Here is an 18,817-nt window from a genome sequence, read left to right on the forward strand (position 1 = left end):
GAGGCGAGTCGTGTCGCGTTGTCAAATGCAATTTTTCGATTCCGTATGGCAATATCGCCTGACGTCGTCAAATTTTGTCGCCGAAATGTTCATTTTCCGGCGACAACAAATTAGCTGTCGCCATACATTTTTACTAACGAATAAAAATAAAATAAAAAAAATAAAAATAACTTGTTATCGACGATTATTTTCTATCGCTGTACGTAGTGCATTTTTTAAATTTTGTCACAGAGACGATAGACGACGCGACATGACTCGCCTCGCTGTACGGAATCGGCCCATTAATGACTTTCCAAGTAACAAACCCTAGCCACTGCAGGTGACCAAAATAAAAATGCAAACAATTCTTTCATTATTTTAATTACATCGTGTATTTTTTTTCTGGAAATAAATTTTTTCGTTTAAAAAATGACAAAATATATATATGAAATATTTATAATTCTTCTTAATAAAAAATGTTTATCAAACATCATCATAATCCTCTAAAATAAAGAAAAAATAAATGAAAAACGCAAGGCGATTTATATAAAAACAGTAAACAGTGATTTTGTTTGCTTTGTTGTTTTTCAGAGAGGGGGAAGAGGAGGGGGAGCAGAAGTGCAGTGAATGAAAAATACATAACAAGTAGTATTTCACAAAAGGCTCAAAAGTAAAATTGAAGCTGAAAAATTAAGTCGTTCTGTTTTTCATGTTTTTGTTTTTTTTTTTTTCATTTATATTTTAATAATAGTTAACTTGAGAAAAGCGGTATATATTATTAATATATTTTGTTGTTGTTTATAAATTGAAAAAATTGTTTAGTTCCTTGTAATATTTCTACCATTAGAATATGTTTTTTTCTTTGTTTAATAATTTTTTATGTATAAAAAAAGGAATTTATCGTTTAAATGTTGTTGTTTTTGTTGATTGATTGCTGAGTTTACTTTCTTGTTGGTGTTCATGTTTGTTGTTGTTGTTAGATTTTCTTATTTTGTATTGGAAGCTTGTTATTTATTTTATTTAAACACGATTAAATATAATAGCTTGCCATAATAATATTCTTATTACTGTTGTTGTTGTGTTTTTGTATAGACCTCTACCATATTTTTTCTTTAATTTATATTCTTTTTTATTATATAGTTTTGCTTCGTCTGAGTTGAACGGGATGTTTTGAATGAATATATAACTGAAGTTTTATATTGTTTGTTTTTCGTGTACTGTTGTTGTTGTTATTGTTTTAAAGGGCGGGTATGTGGCAGACAAACATTCAACTTTTGCTAAATGCACACCAGAACACTAGAGCGTTGAGCTGGTGTTTGCATATTTAGCGGCTGAATTCGGGCGCATCATCCTGAGTAATGTCACCGTATTTCCAGATGGCCAAATGAGCATTCAAGGCAGCTTGTTGGGCAGCTTTGTATTGATCGATCAATTCGCGCAACTTGCGTTCGCCACGTTTTTCCACCATAACCAAACCGTCAGATACCAATTGTTTACCAATATCAATGTTGGTAGTGGGATCGTGAATGGTAGCAAGGGCAGGACCGGAAGATGGTTTCAATTCAATATTGATCTGTACTTTACGGTTTAGTACATCTTCGGCGAAGGCACGCAATGCTTCCTCTTTGTCTTCGTTGTCCTGAGGCAGTTGTACCAATGCTAAAGCATATTCGGTAGCAAATGGTTTTTCGCTGGAGAAGCCAGATGGTAATGAAGCCAAACGAGTGAAGGGAACAACCTGCAAAAAGGATAAACAAAATTAGTTATATAAAGCTTCAATTAAACACAAATCCTGTAACAGTTTGGTGATGGTATTGTGACAAAATACCTTTAACATCATAAATACGATGACCCCTGACTGTCAATTGCTTTCAAGGCGAAATGTCAAACACAGCAGCAGTTTCCAATTGTATAACTTTAAAAAAATATTAAAGTTTAATCTTCCACCACCACATGGAATGACATTTATGTGCCTCTACTAACAATCATTGGCGACAACCAGGTTTAAATTCATTACAAATTTTAGCCAAGCATCATGATGTCGTTAAGATTGTGGGTAAGAATATTTTGTCATAATTTGTTCTAGCAAGCTTATGACTCAAGCGTTTCTCTTTGAGACGGAAACGGATCTAAGGAGCGTGCCATATATAATAAAATAAAGTTAGAGACAATTTGAAGACTTACCTCCTTATTACCGTAATCAATGTACAAAACATGGGCCTTGTTGTCTTGGACACGCTCGACCTTGGCACGATACCATTGATTGTCGGCAGAAAATTGGGCGGCACACAAATCACCACGCTTGGGTGTGTAGGCACCGGCAATTGGAGGATTGGACTGGAAATCAGAATGCAATTTAGCCATCAAGGCGTCCAATTTGGAACCGCTGGCGCAGGATTGAGCGTAGAATGACAAGCTTTCAGTGATTTCAGTAACAATAACGTCTTCCAAGTTAACTTTACGTTCGACGGGACCCTTTTCTTCCTTCTCTTCAACGACGGGAGCCTCTTCCACAACTTGTTCAACATAGTTGGCCCAGATATTCTTCTTGGCGGCCTTGGCACGATCCTCAGCGCTCTTCAATTGGCGATAATATTCAGATTTTTCAGCACTGAAGTGAACTTCAGCCAAACCTTCTTCTACCAAGGCGACAGACAAGTTGGTGTTATTGTCGGTCCAGAGCCAACCAATAACAGAAGTGCCGTTCTTATCGGTGGTATCAATATGCACAGAAACGTCACGTTGTAAAATGCGATCGCGGGTAAATGTCAAAGCTTCATCACCGAAGGGCTCACCTTCTTGGGCGGGAACGCCGTTGAGGGCAGGACGTGAAGAACGTGGGCAGGAGATACCAGCCAACAAGAATGTGACCAAACAGCTATCCTTGGGGATGTACAAACGAATACGGGAACCGCTGGCAACAAATTCAACAATACCCTCCGTCCTCAAAGCACGTTGCCATGAGGGCAAATATTGAATCTTAATGCGGGAATGGTCAACAGTAAGATCGTTAACACGCATGGTGGCAGCATCCTTCTTGCCGTGCATACCCTTTTGGCCCTTAATGGCTTGATTTTCGGCAGCAAACAATTGGTCATAGCATGAAGAGCGTTGATCGTCATCTTGGCGGTAGCGGACAACGGAAGCCAAACCTTTGGCAACCATAGCTTCGGCAACATTTTGGCCACTAATAAGAACGGTGTAACAGTACTTCTCGGGGAAGTTGTCACGGGCGGGGGAAATGTAGTCCAAAACGCATTGTACCTTCTTGTTGATCAACTTCTTACGCAAGAATTCACGGGCATCGAACATGAAGGGAATTTCATAGAGAGGTCTAAAATTCTTAGGGCGTGGTGGAGCCTTGATTTCTTCGCCATCGGCTCCGACAACAGCGCGTGTATCACGTGGTGGACGAATCGAAGAGAAGAACACCTTTTTAATTTGACCATTTGGCAACTTGACATTGATGGCATCACCATTGAAAACTTCAACAACAACACCGGTGAAATCCTTTTCCTTGGTATTGAATGTTGGGGCATTGGATTTGTAGTCTTGCCACAAACGTAAACGTTTCTCCTTGGCAATACGTTCGGCAGCACGAAGTTTGTCGGCACCTAAAAATGTAAACAAACGAATTTATTAGGAGGGGCAAGGCAATAAGAATTAATTTTCAGCAATCCAAAAACAAATCGCATTTGTAGCCGGGGTGAAATGATTTAAAGATCATGGATAAGAGATCTAGAAATCTTGGAGTCCGTCTATATTTTTATAGCACCATTTGGTGTTAACTTAAAGTTGTTATAAGTAATGACTCAAAAGACTTTAAGTAGCACCAAATGATGCACATTTACCGATATGGAAGGCAGATTACTTATGAATGTATTGCAGTGTAGACAAATTAACTAATGTTTAAGCAATGGGAATGTACCGCAAAAACACCTTGATATTGCCTACATTAATCTGGCATCACGGTTTCCGAATATAAAAATGGGATCAATCTTATACTCGAGATCAAGACGCCATTTGCAAAAAAAAAAACTTTGGTAACAACAATGCAACAAACCGAATGAGGTACAACCTTTGAAAACCAACGTTTTTCTACAGAGAAGTTCAAATCCAAAACACATTTTTAATGATGAAAAAATATGATACAGGAAGTTGAAAAATTTCCTCAATAATGGAACAAATTTCCTTTATGGACAGTTTGCATTTTTTTTCAAAGGTTTACCGCACACGTTCTACAATGAACATTGCAAACGATATATTAAATGATAGAAATAACAAAAATTACAATAGAATAACTCACCTCCTTTCATTAGGGCCATTGACCAGTCAACACACTTGGCCAAACCTTCACGCAGCAAAGATTCAGCAATGTTGCCCTTAGGATGCAGGATGGTACCAATGAAATTGGCATTGTTAACAGATTCCAAAAGAATTTGGACTTCACGTTGCAACAATCTGGTTTCGACAAAGAAACGGGCTTCATCGACGAAAGGAACCTTAATCTTCAAATCGGGTTTACCCTCAGCATCTAGTTTAACACCAGGACAACGAATACCCGAAATCATCAAGGTAACATAATAGAAATCGGGCAACAAGAAGGCACGTACTGTTGAACCATCACGTACATGCTCGATGATAGCTTTAACAGGTTTGCCACCGAACAATTCAACAATTTGCGAGGGATTATCCTGAGTCCATTTGATTTGACGCACATGATCATTGGGATTGGCAGTTGTTGACCATTTACCACGACCAGCATGTTTGGCTTGATCTTCCAATTCAATCAATTTTTGTAAATCTTCTTGTTTCTGTGGCTCAGGTGGACGGCTGTCACGGCGTACAGTTACCAAACCTTCTTTAACCATAGTTTGGACAACATTTTCACCACTCTCATCGCCCAACCAAACGAAACCATATTCACGATTTGAGTTTGGTGGTTTTTCGAAGGAGAAGGTTACTTCCTTGCCAATCAATTTTTGGCGTAAAAATTCGCGGGAATCCCAAGCCCAAGGTTCATCCTTGGTTTCATCACCACCGGCACCTGGACGGCGGGCTAACTTGGGAGCAAGCACATAGGAGAAGGTGATTTGTTTCTCTGGTGGTGGTGCTCCTTTGTTGGCACGAATGACAACTGTATCGCCGGAAAGAACCTGCAAATAAAAAAATAATAATATTGAGTTTATCTACTTTTAAATAAATATTTCTTAAAGGTATACAGCTTTACAAACACACCACCTACATAGAAGATATTCGGTTGAAAGAGAAAAACACGTGCTCACTGTATAACGTTACAAAGGAAATGGAACCCAATTGTGTGTCATGTTTTTTACAGGGTTGCTTGGCTGCTGAGAACTACTGAAGTTGGTTGCATTTTATGTGTTGTTGAGAAAAACACAGAGTTGATTTTGTGGCACAAAACATATGTTTGTTATAGAACAAAATGCGTTACACATTTCAAATTTAAATTAAAGGTATCATGGTGAAAGAAGGTATTAACTGCGAGATAAGAAATATTATTAAGGTATTAAGGGCGAGATAAGAAATATTTAATGGTAATTTCTAAAGAACGTTTTCGCAGGCTTTCATTACGCGTCTTGTTGCATAAAACTTATTGCCGCATTGGAAAAATTGACTCGATTTAAAAATTGGTCAAGCTATGGTGAAGAGTTTTTCACACTTTGGCACACTCAAACAGTCTTGGTTGGTGAAAATAAAACAGCTAATTTACTAACTTGACAAACATACTTCCGGAATCTAAATAGAAGTTAGAAACTAGTTTTGTTGTATCAGTCATCGCTTGTCGGGAAATATTGACTACAACGTTCTTGTGAGCTTGGACAATATTAAGGTTTTCATAATTAAAAAGCAACATTAATTTTATGTTGTTACAATAATTTTGGCCTGTAGAACCTTTATTGATCCAAATAAAAAAACAAAGTTACCTCTAGCCAATCACAATTTATATTCCCTGAACCGTCTTTGACCAAATTACGGGTGACGTAGGGATTGGAAGACACCAAGCAACGGTCCTGACCGGTTTTAACATGGCAAAGCCCAGGATTTATCTTGGTCCCTCTCTTATCTCAAGTGGACACTGACCTCCCCGTGGTGTCACCTGGGGTTAAAGGCAGTTCCCCAGGTGACACCCATTAAAGGTAGTGAGCTAACATGTGCCGCGCGTTCACCCATAAGAACGTTAAAAACTTGGGTTTGGGCGTCGGTTTTTTTCTCTAAAAAAACAGCCTACTATGAAAAAACGAAAGAAAAGAAAAACAAACCCCTCTAAAGTTGACGAACCCCGCAAACGTTTTAAGGACCATGATCTGCGAATCTGCACCTGGAATGTTCCCACTCTTTATAGAGAAGGTGCAGTTTACGCATTGGCAGATGTACTTGAAAAGTACAAGGCCGATATTACTGCCATAAAGGAAATACGATGGATTGGGAAAGGCGTCACAACAACACCTAAAGGTGACGCACTGTATTATAGCTGCCATGACGTAAAGAATGAGTTTGGTTGTGGATTCGTAGTTAGTCGGAGACTAAAACATCTGGTATCCAGCTTCACCCCAGTGAATGAAAGACTTGCTGCAATTCGAATAAAAGCTAAATTCTTCAACATTAGCTTTATTTGCGCTCATGCTCCCACTGAAGACAAGGACGAACAGACCAAAGATATATTTTACGAGCGCTTAGAAGAAACATATGGCCGTTGCCCCGCCCATGATATTAAAATCATTCTAGGCGATTTTAATGCCAAAATTGGAAAGGAGAATATCTTTGGCCCAACAGTCGGGAAATTCAGTCTCCACAGTGAAACATCTGACAATGGTATGAGGCTGATAGACTTTGCAGCTGCAAAAAACATGGTAGTTAGCAGTACCAGATTTAATCATCTCGATATTCATAAGGGACAGCCAGGTGCCCTTATGGATGTCGAGATGTTTAACTCCAGATCGGAAAACAAGAAATCAAATTGATCACGTTGTGATAGATGGAAGACACTCATCGAGCGTGTTGGATGTGCGCTCGTTCCGAGGAGCAAACATAGACTCGGACAACTACCTAGTTGCAGCAAAGGTACACACCCGGTTAAACGTAGCAAACAAAGTACGAACTGACACAACACGAAAGTTAGACATCGGTAAGCTGCAATCACAACAGATAGCCACAGCATATTCCAATCAACTAGCCCAATTGCTTAATCAAAGCACTCCTCATCCCGATAACATATCAGCGCAATGGCAAATCATTGCCCACTCCATGCAAACAGCCGCAAAATCCATACTTGGATACCAGAGGCCTCCACCAAGGAATCCATGGTATGATCAGGAGTGTCGTGCTGCCACCGAAGAGAAAAATGCGGCATATAGGGCTACTTTACAATCCGTAGCAACGCGCAGCGCACGAGAGAGATACAGGGAGAAAAGGGGAGAGGAGAAACGTCTTTTCCGCAGGAAAAAGAGAGAGATGGAAAAGCGGGAGTGTGAATAAATCGAGATGTACAGGAGCCAAAATGAAGTCCGAAAATTCTATCCAAGAGTCAAGCATCAAACTGATGGCTTTGGTACAGGCACATCCTCCTGTAGAGACCAGCAAGGTAATTTGGTAACTGATACAGATAGTGTACTCAGGATATGGAAAGAACATTTTTCAAACCTGTTGGTATCCAGCGAAGACAACGAAGATACCACAGATCCAATCCCTGAAGATGGTATTGAATGTATACCGCCCAGCCAGGATGAGGTAAAGACAGCAATAAACCGGGTGAAGAATGATAAGGCAGCAAGAGCCAACTGGCAGGAAGGACGAGTACCCGACGATTGGAACCTGAGTATCCTGTGCCCCGTCCATAAGAAAGGAGATAAGACTGTATGCTCTAACTATAGGGGCATAAGTCTACTCCCGATTGCCTACAAGTTCGTGTCAGGGATATTGTGCGAACGACTAAAGCCTGTGGTCAACGAAATAATTGGGCCATACCAATGCAGCTTTAGACCTGGCAAGTCTACCATTGACCCCATATTTACCCTGCGGCAAATCCTGGAGAAGACCCAGATGCAGATTGACATCTACCATCTTTTTGTGGATTATAAAGCAGCCTTCGAAAGCCCATGTCTGAATTTGGTATCCCCGCAAAGCTCATTCGGCTTTGTAAAATGACTTTAACTGACACGAGATCCTCAGTTAAAATAGAAAAGAACCTCTCCGAAGAATTTTGTACAAAAAGAGGTTTCAGGCAAGGAGATAGCCTCTCGTGTGATCTCTTCAACATCCTGCTGGAAAAGGTTATTCGAGAGGCAAATGTCAAAAGAAGTGGCACAATCTACACCAATAGCCACATGTTACTTGCTTATGCTGATGATATAGACATCATGGGACGATCAGTAAAAGAAGTAGCAGATACCTTTATGAATGTCGAAGGAGAATCTGCTAAAGTGGGTCTGGCGGTAAACGGCGGGAAGACTAATTTGATGGTCGGGCCAACTGTTGACGTTGGTTTCTATAATTTTGAGGTAGTAAAAGACTTCGTCTACCTCTGCACCACCGTAAACACAACTAACGACATCAGTTGTGAAATAAAAAGAAGAATTGTATTGGCCAACAGATGCTACTTTGGTTTAAATAAGCACTTCAAACACAAAGCCACAACTCGTCAAACAACAAGTAAAAAAGAGTCAATCGGCTTTGCCGACAGATTTATCCCCTTAGCCAATGTGAAGTGAAACTTTCACCTACGGACAGATCGAATGTATTTAAGGTATCTTAAGAATTTTGTGGCCCTGTTTGGACATTTGAACTTGCCGCCAAAAATGTGGATTAGGAATTAACTGGACTAAGACACAAATGTTGAACGTTTGTGGGGGATGTACCTTTAGGGAGGTCATTTTAGGTCATTTTAGAAGTTAAACTAAATTTTGACAAAATATTAGGAAATCCAAAGTTTGGACCAAATTGGTTGCCCCATTCAAGTGATATCGTCCTAGCATTTTAGTGACATTTTTTAAATATTGGGGAGAAGTACCGGAAGTTGTGGACCGGTATTGCCCCAAGAAACTAAGTTTGGATATAACATGACGAAGACCAAATGTTGGACCAAATCGGCTGAATAGTTCGAGAGTTATTGTGCTCTCCGACAGCCACATTTCGTGACATATGGATTTTTTACACCTTTCGGACTGCTTTCCTAAGAAATATGGACTTGCCCCTGAAAAAACTTTTACCGAAGGAGTAGACAAATTTAGTCCATATTCGAACCTGATCTATATCTGGTAGATATATTAGGATGTGCAAAGTATGGATTACATCGGTCACTCCCTTCAAGAGTTATCGTGCGCACAATTTTTCCGAACATTTTTTAACTTTTGTGGGGGAGGTACCCGAAGGAGTGGACCGATATGGCTTATCTTTGAATTTAAACTATGTTTTGACAAAATATTACGAGGGACAAATTTTGGACCGAATCGGCAGATCCGTTCGAGAGTTATCTTGCGCTCCATCCACTACATACGGTGGTATAGGGACTTTTTGCAACTTTCAGGCTATTTTCTCAGGAAGTATGGACTTGCCCCTGATGAAACTTGTGCCGTCGTATGGGGGGCACTGAATACTAGTTGTTGCAACAAAAATCAAAGCGATTCGAGAGCAGGTCCTAATCTGAACTTATCCGAAAATTTGTGTGGGAGGTACCCGAAGGAGTGGACCGATTATGTCCATTTTGGAACCTTATCTAAGTTCAGTAGAAATTTCACGATGTTATATGTATGGATCCAATCGGTTACTTCCTTCAAGAGTTATAGTGCGCTCAAATTTTCCGAACATTTTCGAACTTTTGTGGGAGAGGTACCGGAAGGAGTGGACCGATATAGCCCATCTTCGAACTTAAACTAAGTTTGGACAAAATATTACGAAAACCAAATTTTGGATCGAATCGGTTGATCCGTTGGAGAGTTATCGTGCGCTCCAACCAGCCAGACAGACAGACAGACGGACGGACATTGCTCAATCGACTCCAAATTGTCTGAAACACATTTCGTCCAAACATACCATTATTTCGATGAGGCACATTTTGCCCGTATGAAAGTGTATATACCCTCGTTAGCATAAATGCTGAGGGTATAAAAATAACGCTTTACAAAACACTGATACTACCCGTGCTGATGTATGGTTAAGAATCCTGGGTACTTGCGCAAGCAGATAAGGCAGTGCTTGGTGTGTTTGAGAGAAAATTCTTCGAAAGATCTACGGACCAATCTGCGTTGACGGTGAATATCGACGTCGCATGAACCACGAGCTATATCTGCTATACAACGACATTAATATAGTTAAACGTATTGAGATGCAACGATTGCGTTGGATAGGCCATATCATAAGAATGAGCGATGATGAACCCGCTAAAAAGGCGTATAAATATGAGCCACTTGGCGGTGCACGCAGAATTGGCAGGCCAAAGAATAGATGGCGCAAACAAGTGGATGAAGAGATGACAAGACGCGGTATTCCAGAAAGAGAAGCAATAGACAGAGAGAAATGGAGATGTTTTTTTAGTTCGGCCTGTAGAACAAATATTCTGTAATGGGCCAGATAAGTAAGTATGTGACTCAACTACCTATTACACGTGATGGTTCCACCAAACCATCCATCTACACTGATAAATTCTTACTGGAAGTTTTTCTATCTGCCGCAAATACAAAGGTCTAAATTATAGTTATAGCTGTTTAAATATAGTTGAATGCTGGACACACTGAAGCATAAGAGAGACTTAGGGCCTTTATATCTTTGCTTTTACTATCAGATTTTGTCTTTAAGTTAACCGAAACTCTATAGATCTGTTCGAAAAATCTAATTAATAATTTTATTATTTTCAAAATCAGAAAGATGAAGAACGAATAAATACAATGCATTTTACTTTTTTGTGTACTAGACATCCTTATATTCTTTACGTTTCTACTCTCACACAATACGAACTAGGTTGGTTAGCAAAATTATTTGCTCTAATAAAAATACAAGAGTTCTTTCATAGTTCTGTTTTCATTCAAAACGAAATTGTGTTATGATAAACAGTTAACGTACAAAAAGGCAAAATATAAAGAGCCTGCAGGTGAAAAGCCAAGCGGAAAAAGGAAAGAAAGAAAATATGTTAGCATAAATTGCCCATATATGGCCAGTCTAAAATAAGCTAAATTCATTTACACTAAAGAAAGGTAGTTTTATGAAGATGTTTCTTACATATTAAAAATATGGAAGGACAAAATAAAAAATAAAATAAGCTGTGGAGAAAGATAACTATGTTATACCTATTGCATGTTTCAGATTTAAGTCCACATTAGTATTGCACTAGCCGCTAGTACATATTACAAATATAATAACATTGTTTTTTTTTTTCAGCACATTTCCATGACAAATGGTTGAAACAATTAACAATTATTGTATTATAACTGTATAGTATTATTTTTTAATATGTACTACAAAATGTTTTAGCACCATTTCGAGGCATCACGTAGTGTAAAAGCCCAAACACAAGTCGTTGACTCGAAAAAAGTCTATAATCGATGTATGCGTGCGTACTTACGTACACATGCACATATTTATAGATAAAAAAAATCTGAATTAACACACATATTAATCTGAACCATATTGGATGTTAAAAAAACAAAGACTATACCCGTATTATTGTTATCGTTGCAGTTGTTAGGTTGTTGTTACTTTCAACAAGTGAATGAGGAACATACAGTAACCTACAAATGAAAAAATCAACCTGAAGAAAATCAAAGTAAATGTTTTAATAGCAGTCAAACAACTTTTGCCATCAGATGGTGATTGGTCTTTCATTTCAATAACTTAACACTGCATAGAGTAATATGGAATAGACATGTTGGCATATGCCGTCAAGTAAGGCAGCAGGTAGGGATTGGTAAAGTTATGTATTTATTTATGTATGAATGATAAGAGCTATCAGTCAATAGATTTGGAAAATGAAGAAGAAATAAAAAACAACAAACCAAAATGTACACGTTCATCTTTTTTTGAATTGGTTTTGATTGCAGTGCATGGCAGGAAAATTGATGATCTGGCAATTTGGTGTTATCGGTATTTAAAATTAAATATATAAACCTTATTATTACCATGCAACTATATTGACACCCATGAAATCAGAGAGAATATGTTATCAATAGAGAATAATATTGGACTAAAGATTATTCCAACTCAAAACTTTGTATTTATTTTGTAATAATAAGCATATTGGTAAAGAATCTGTAGAAATATGTTTAATGTTAGAAAATGAAAATCAAAATAAATAAAAAATCAAAAAATCAAAATAAATAAATAAATAAATAAATAAAATGGCCTTCTTTCGTAAGGTCTTGGGGAACAAGTCAAGTGATAATCGAAACCACACAAGTATATTATAAAAATATGAGGATCTGTTTCTTGATGTGAACAATACTACCAAAACTTTTATCATTACTTTGATTGTAAACAAGATCAGATAAAGTACACAACTCCAATCATTTCTATTTAATATAGACAAAGACAACTAGGTAAAAATAATTTTAAGAAGATCGGGGCTAGAGTTTTTTTCTATTTCACAATTTGATGTTTTCATACTGGTTCAGACCTCAATGCAACGCACGTAGACCCGTCAATTTTGTTCCGATCGCTGGGGTAACCCCATTCATGAGACTCCACTCGAAGTAGTGATTGCATAGTTTTTTGAAGCAGTACATGCAGTGTCGTGGAAAATGCACTTTATTACATTTAGAAGTAGTTTGCCTACAAGAAAGCCAGTTTGTAGATCGCTACAAGAAAGCCAGTTTGTAGATCCCTACAAGAAACCAGTTTGTAGATCCCTACAAGTTTAATTCTTCAAAGACAAAAAAGAGTGTCTACATTTCTAATATTTTGTTATAAATTAAAAAAATACAGGGGTGAGCGGAACATGATGACGGAGAGCACAGACAGTAAACACAATATCGACTGAATTTTATGCATACTTTTATAATTTGTGTTAATTTAAAATTTTTTTTTACTACTATTTTTTAAACAAATAATAAATGCGTTTTATTTATTCTGTGATATTATTAATGGCTTGCATTTTTATTGAATATTTAAACTGATTAAAAACACATTCCAAAGAATGTATCTAAATTCAATCCAAAGCACTCAATCAAAAGACGTGCCGTGGATCGAAAATGGTGTGCATCCTAGACGTGTGATGTGAAAGCGAAAAAGCACCATGCCCTGGTAAAAAAGTATAACTTCTTTCACATAAAAAGATGTAGTCCGAAATCATTTGCTCTCATGATTCATCTACTACTTTAGCTACAAACATTTTGCTTGGTACTGACCACCACAAAATAGCTTAAGGGAAGCCCATATTCCCGAGTTATGGGTCTCTAAAAATACCTAAATCGACTATAAGTGTCGGTTCGAAATTCTACCGAAATTCTTTGCATTCTACCAAAATTCTTTGCAGGTTGAAAAAAGTTTCCACTCTAATCGATACATAATTCTTACCACTAAGAGACCTCTTGCTTCAGTAGAAGCTGATCTAGTTTTAAAAATTACTTCATAAAGGAATTTTTTCTGTGATTCTAAAATTGCTACCAAAATGCATTTGAGCTTAAAAGTAAGTCTTATCTTGGGTCTCCACTTGATACGAAATTCTTACCACTAAAGACTACGAACCCCTTTTTATACCCTCAGCATTTATGCTAACGAGGGTATATACACTTTCATACGGGCAAAATGTGCCTCATCGAAATAATGGTTTTTGGACCCCAAGAATGTTTGGACGAAATGTGTTTCAGACAATTTGGAGTCGATTGAGCAATGTCCGTCCGTCTGTCTGGCTGGCTGTAGCGCACGATAACTCTCGAAAGGATGAACCGATTCTGTTCAAATTTTGGCTTTCGTAATATTTTGTCCAAACTTAGTTTAAGTTCGAAGATGGGCTATATCGGTCTACTCCTTCCGGTCCACTCCTTCCGGTGCGCACGATAACTCTTGAAGGGAGTAACCGATTTGGCCCATACTTTGCCCATCGTGAAATGTGTACAAGACTTAGATAAGGATGATCACAATGGACCATAAGGTCTCCGAGTGGAGTGGCTGCCTTCTACAGCAGCTGCGCATCCTAAAACCTAACCTAACCTAACCTAGATAAGGTTTCAATATGGACTCAATCGGTCTACTCCTTCGGGTACCTCCCACACAAAACTTCGGAAAAGTTCAGTTTAGAGCCATCTCTCGAATCGCTTTGATTTTTGTTTTAGCAACTTGTGTTCACTGCCCCCCATACGACGGTACAAGTTTCATCAGGGGCAAGTCCATACTTCCTGAGAAAATAGCCTAAAGTTTGCAAAAAACTCCTATGACACCGTGTGAGGTGGTTGGAGCGCAAGATAACTCTCGAACGTATCTGCCGATTCGGTCCAAAATTTGGCCTTAGTAATATTTTGTCCAAGCATAGTTTAAGTTCGAAGATAAGCCATATCGGTCCACTCCTTCAGGTTTCTCCCCCACAAAAGTTAAAAAATTGTGCGCACTATAAATTTTATAGGAAGTGACCGAATTGGTCCATACTTTACACACCCTAATATATCTACCAGGTCTGTGTCAGAAACACTGTTTTCCTTACGATATGGAATTTATTTTGTGTTATTTATTGCTCAAAGCAAACAAATAAACACTAGACGTGAAATGTGTACACTGTACAAGACTTAGATAAGGTTTCAATATGGACTCAATCGGTCTACTCCTTCGGGTACCTCCCACACAAAATTTCGGAAAAGTTCAGTTTAGAGCCATCTCTCGAATCGCTTTGATTTTTGTTTTAGCAACTTGTGTTCACTGCCCCCCATACGACGGTACAAGTTTCATCAGGGGCAAGTCCATACTTCCTGAGAAAATAGCCTGAAGTTTGCAAAAAACTCCTATGACACCGTGTGAGGTGGTTGGAGCGCAAGATAACTCTCGAACGGATCTGCCGATTCGGTCCAAAATTTGGCCTTAGTAATATTTTGTCCAAGCATAGTTTAAGTTCGAAGATAAGCCATATCGGTCCACTCCTTCAGGTTCCTCCCCCACAAAAGTTAAAAAATTGTGCGCACTATAAATCTTATAGGAAGTGACCGAGTTGGTCCATACTTTACACACCCTAATATATCTACCAGGTATATGTCAGGTTCAAATGTGGACTATATTTGTTCACTCCATCCGGTACTTCTCACACAAAATTTCGGATAAGTTCACTTTAAGACCTGCTCTCGACTCACTTTGGTTTTTGTTGAAGCAACTTGCATTCGCTGCCTCAATTACGATGGTAAAAGTTTTTTCAGGGGCAAGTCCATACTTCTTGAGCAAACAGCTCAGAGGGTGTAAAAACCCCCTATGGCACTACATATAGTGACTAGAGATCCATTCTTTTTAGTATCTGTTCCGCAAAACTTTTGATCTTTAATCCTAATCAACATTTATGTCGGTTCAAACGCCCAACATTTTTAAAACTCCCTAAATACATACTCTTTTTGGGAAAAAATTGTTTCAATATACACAAGCTGAAGGTATATCTCTGTCGGCATAGCCGACTGATACTTTTTTACTTGTTATCAGGCGAAATCAAATTATTTGACAATTTTTCTAAAGATCGTCCTTATTGTCCTCTTACGAGAGATTTACAGGTACAAAACTCAGCTGGACAAGAACTACACCTAAACTGGCTTTGACAGTGTCAAATATAACTAAAATTGGCAAAGGAAAAGTATGTTACCAAGGAACTTTAGTGCTTTATGAGCCGAAATGATTGCAACTTTGGTGGAAGCTTACTTATTTCGATGTTTGAACAACATGGTTCTTAAAAATCAGCTCTTATATTAAGCGATTTGTTTGGGGTTAAATGGCGTGAAGATGAGAGAAGTGCGGTGTTTTCTTGCAAATAAAACTGTCAATATTTGATACAATGAACAAACCTTGACGTTAAGTGCTGAGGTCACATTTGATTGAAACATTTCGCAAATCCTATCCAGGCAAGTTTTATGCATTATTAGTGTGGCCATTGTAGTACTTATTCACATTAATACAGTGAATGCTTAATAAGATGATGGAATAAACTTGTTTCATATTCACAAACTCTACGGGTATGTGCAACTGAAGCTTAGACATGGGCCCTTTAGTACTGCTAAAAATTGCACAGATGCTAATCTCGGGCACTTTAAATAAAATACGAAACTTTTTAACAACACCAGGTAATCTTTACTCACACGAGATCAATGCAAGTAAGAGTAATTGAAGAACGTTGAAGCCTCAAGTACGGACTTCTGCAATTTATAAATTCTTCAGTCATGGAAACATGGGCTTTCCAGATATAATAAAAAACTAGCGAGAACAATACAATCGTGATATAAATTACAAACGATCCAGCTATACCTGCAATATCTATATATTAGTATAGGGGACTGTTTCTACTCTACTGTAGCTGAATTTTTCTTTTTTGTTTTTAAAATCTGACATTTGAGTACATATGTATAAATACAACTGATGGTATGGTAGATAAGGGTATGTTAAGAACCTTCTTCCCATTTCACCTTTCAATTATGAACATTTCTGTATATTTTGAAAGATGAACTGAATAGAATATTACATTTTGGGCCAACATAATTCCCATGGTACAATAATACAGGTAGCATTATCATGCCAGCTGATGGTAACATAATGTGTCAACTGCATTCAATTGATGTCAAATTTTGACACCTTATGTTACCAACAATTGCCGATGCGGCTACCTGTGTATTTGTACCATGATAATTCCATTCATGTTTAATACCGAGCAAACAAAATAACAAGCTTCAATTGTTGGTGACCTAATAATGGTATCTGTCGGATAAACCACTCCCTATTGAACAGTTCCCTTGAATTTCATCACAAGTTGCGTTTAGGAAACTAAACCGCTAAACATATGCTATACTTCCTCTTATGGCCTCACAAATCTACATGTATAAAATGGAAAAAAATATTAATAAGTATTCTATCTTTATTTTTGTTTGGTTGGAATATAAAGTGCCACGAGTTATGTTTTTTCAATAGTAATAGTCGTAACTGATAAAAAGATAGCATGATCCAAAATTACCTACAACAAACACACTCTTGAAATCCGTTTGCCTCTCTGTCTCTCTCTCTCTCTCTCTGTTTGCCTGGCTGCGGGGCATAAACAATAAATTGGTAAAAAGTGAAAGTTTATTTAGATTCCCAAAATATATACCAAAAAAAGTTGTAGTAATCATTGAATAAAAGACAATATTCCTTTAGCAAGTTGATTTTACATCACTCTTTAAAAAATCCAAAGATTTCATAATGCCGCAAAGCAGTTTTTTTCTCCACAGAATTTTTTTTTCACCAAAGAATGACAATTTACTTTTTTTGGAGAGAGAGAGGAATGAGATTGGGAGGAATAAAACAAACACACATATGCACCATACACGAAATAAGCATAAAACGAAAACGGAAAAAGTGAGGTTAATAGCTACAATACGCAGGCAGCCCGGCAAACGACACTATTTGATAAACGTTAACAGCGACTGCAAAGTCAACATTCGTTTTCCTCAACAAAATCTGCCAGGTTGGCACTGTATGAAACGAACTTTCATTCAATTGCTATATGGTTTAGCTTTTTACTCGCCCATGCCCCAGTATAGTGCTTATTCTTTTCTTTGGAGCGCAGCAGCCGACTTCTTCTCTTGACCATATCTTCTCTGCTGACGTATGTGTGTGCGTGTGCATTGTCTCGTCGTCGGCCTTTTATTGTCTGCCCGTTTTTTAGTGACTAAATTTGACAGACTGGTGTGTTGGAATTTTAAGTTTTTTCTTCTTTTGCGAATTTGTAGGCATAATTTTAATCACTCATCAAATGACTGACTGCATCTTTTTTTGCAAGAACTTACCTGTTTAACAACACCCTTCAGTTTCATTGCAGGAGCAGTGGTTACTGTGGCTGGAGCAGATGCTGTATTTGTTGTACTCATTTTCTTTTTTTTCTGTTCTGTTGAAGTAGGTGACAATGAATATCTCTGGTGTGAATTAAATGACAAGAGGCGGGGTGCACTTCACTTTTCTTGTGTCAGAAACACTGTTTTCCTTACGATATGGAATTTATTTTGTGTTATTTATTGCTCAAAGCAAACAAATAAACACTAGACGTCCGAGTGTCTTTCTTTCAAGAAAACTAATTAAAAAAGAAACCCGTTTTCATAAATGAAATTTAAAAAATATCTTCAACTATCCTACCAGAGTCAAACTTGTGTTCCGCCCGACAAGAAGTTTAATTTCGGTTTGACGCAGACACACGACATCGACATTCGTGGAAAACGTATATGACATTTGATTGACATATACGAAAGCTGATGACTGTGATGTTGAAAATAAAAAGAGAGTGAGACAACAATAGTTACTTATGCCATGTTCATACCAGCATTTTAATCACGTTGTTCGCTCTCATAATTACGTATACGAATTAACCCGCTACGAATTACCTCGCTGTGATATAGAATTATGGGTCAAATACATACGGGTCAAATACATTGTCTAATGATGATGATGCCAAGTTTGTTCTTGAAGTTTTCATGTGGTTGTTGTAACGCAACGCTCAACGTGCCGTATGTGCAGCGGCCTTTAATGCGAAGTATTCAATACAAAACGTCACTGATGCACAAAACACACAAAATAAGCATTAGGTAGAAAACTAACTAGGCGTTTACACCAGACAGTTTGTCTTCAAATACATCTCTGATTTACTAACACATACATACATTTGTCGTTTGTCTCCCAGCTGTCCATC

General features: G+C 37.9%; 1 protein-coding gene across 2 annotated transcripts; it reads right to left on the bottom strand.

The window, feature by feature from the left end:
* Positions 1 to 960: 960 nt before the first annotated feature.
* Tudor-SN (Staphylococcal nuclease domain-containing protein 1) lies at positions 961 to 18,391 on the bottom strand. 2 transcript variants are annotated; one of them, XM_073982451.1, is made up of 5 exons: positions 18,268 to 18,391; positions 17,925 to 18,205; positions 4,286 to 5,135; positions 2,164 to 3,593; positions 961 to 1,717 (listed from the first exon to the last, which is right to left on the bottom strand). In XM_073982451.1, exons 2-5 carry the CDS (start codon positions 18,003 to 18,005, stop codon positions 1,304 to 1,306), a joined length of 2,775 nt encoding a protein of 924 aa, XP_073838552.1. In that variant the 5' UTR covers positions 18,006 to 18,205; positions 18,268 to 18,391; the 3' UTR covers positions 961 to 1,303. The 2 variants fall into 2 exon arrangements, with proteins under 2 accessions (XP_073838552.1, XP_073838553.1); XM_073982452.1 differs by lacking the exons at positions 17,925 to 18,205; positions 18,268 to 18,391 and adding an exon at positions 5,225 to 5,481.
* Between the last annotated feature and the right edge of the window lie 426 nt (positions 18,392 to 18,817).

The sequence above is a fragment of the Musca autumnalis genome, unplaced genomic scaffold (genome assembly GCF_047663935.1).
Source record: "Musca autumnalis isolate F117 unplaced genomic scaffold, ASM4766393v1 scaffold_4, whole genome shotgun sequence".
Taxonomy (NCBI): Eukaryota; Metazoa; Arthropoda; class Insecta; order Diptera; family Muscidae; genus Musca; species Musca autumnalis.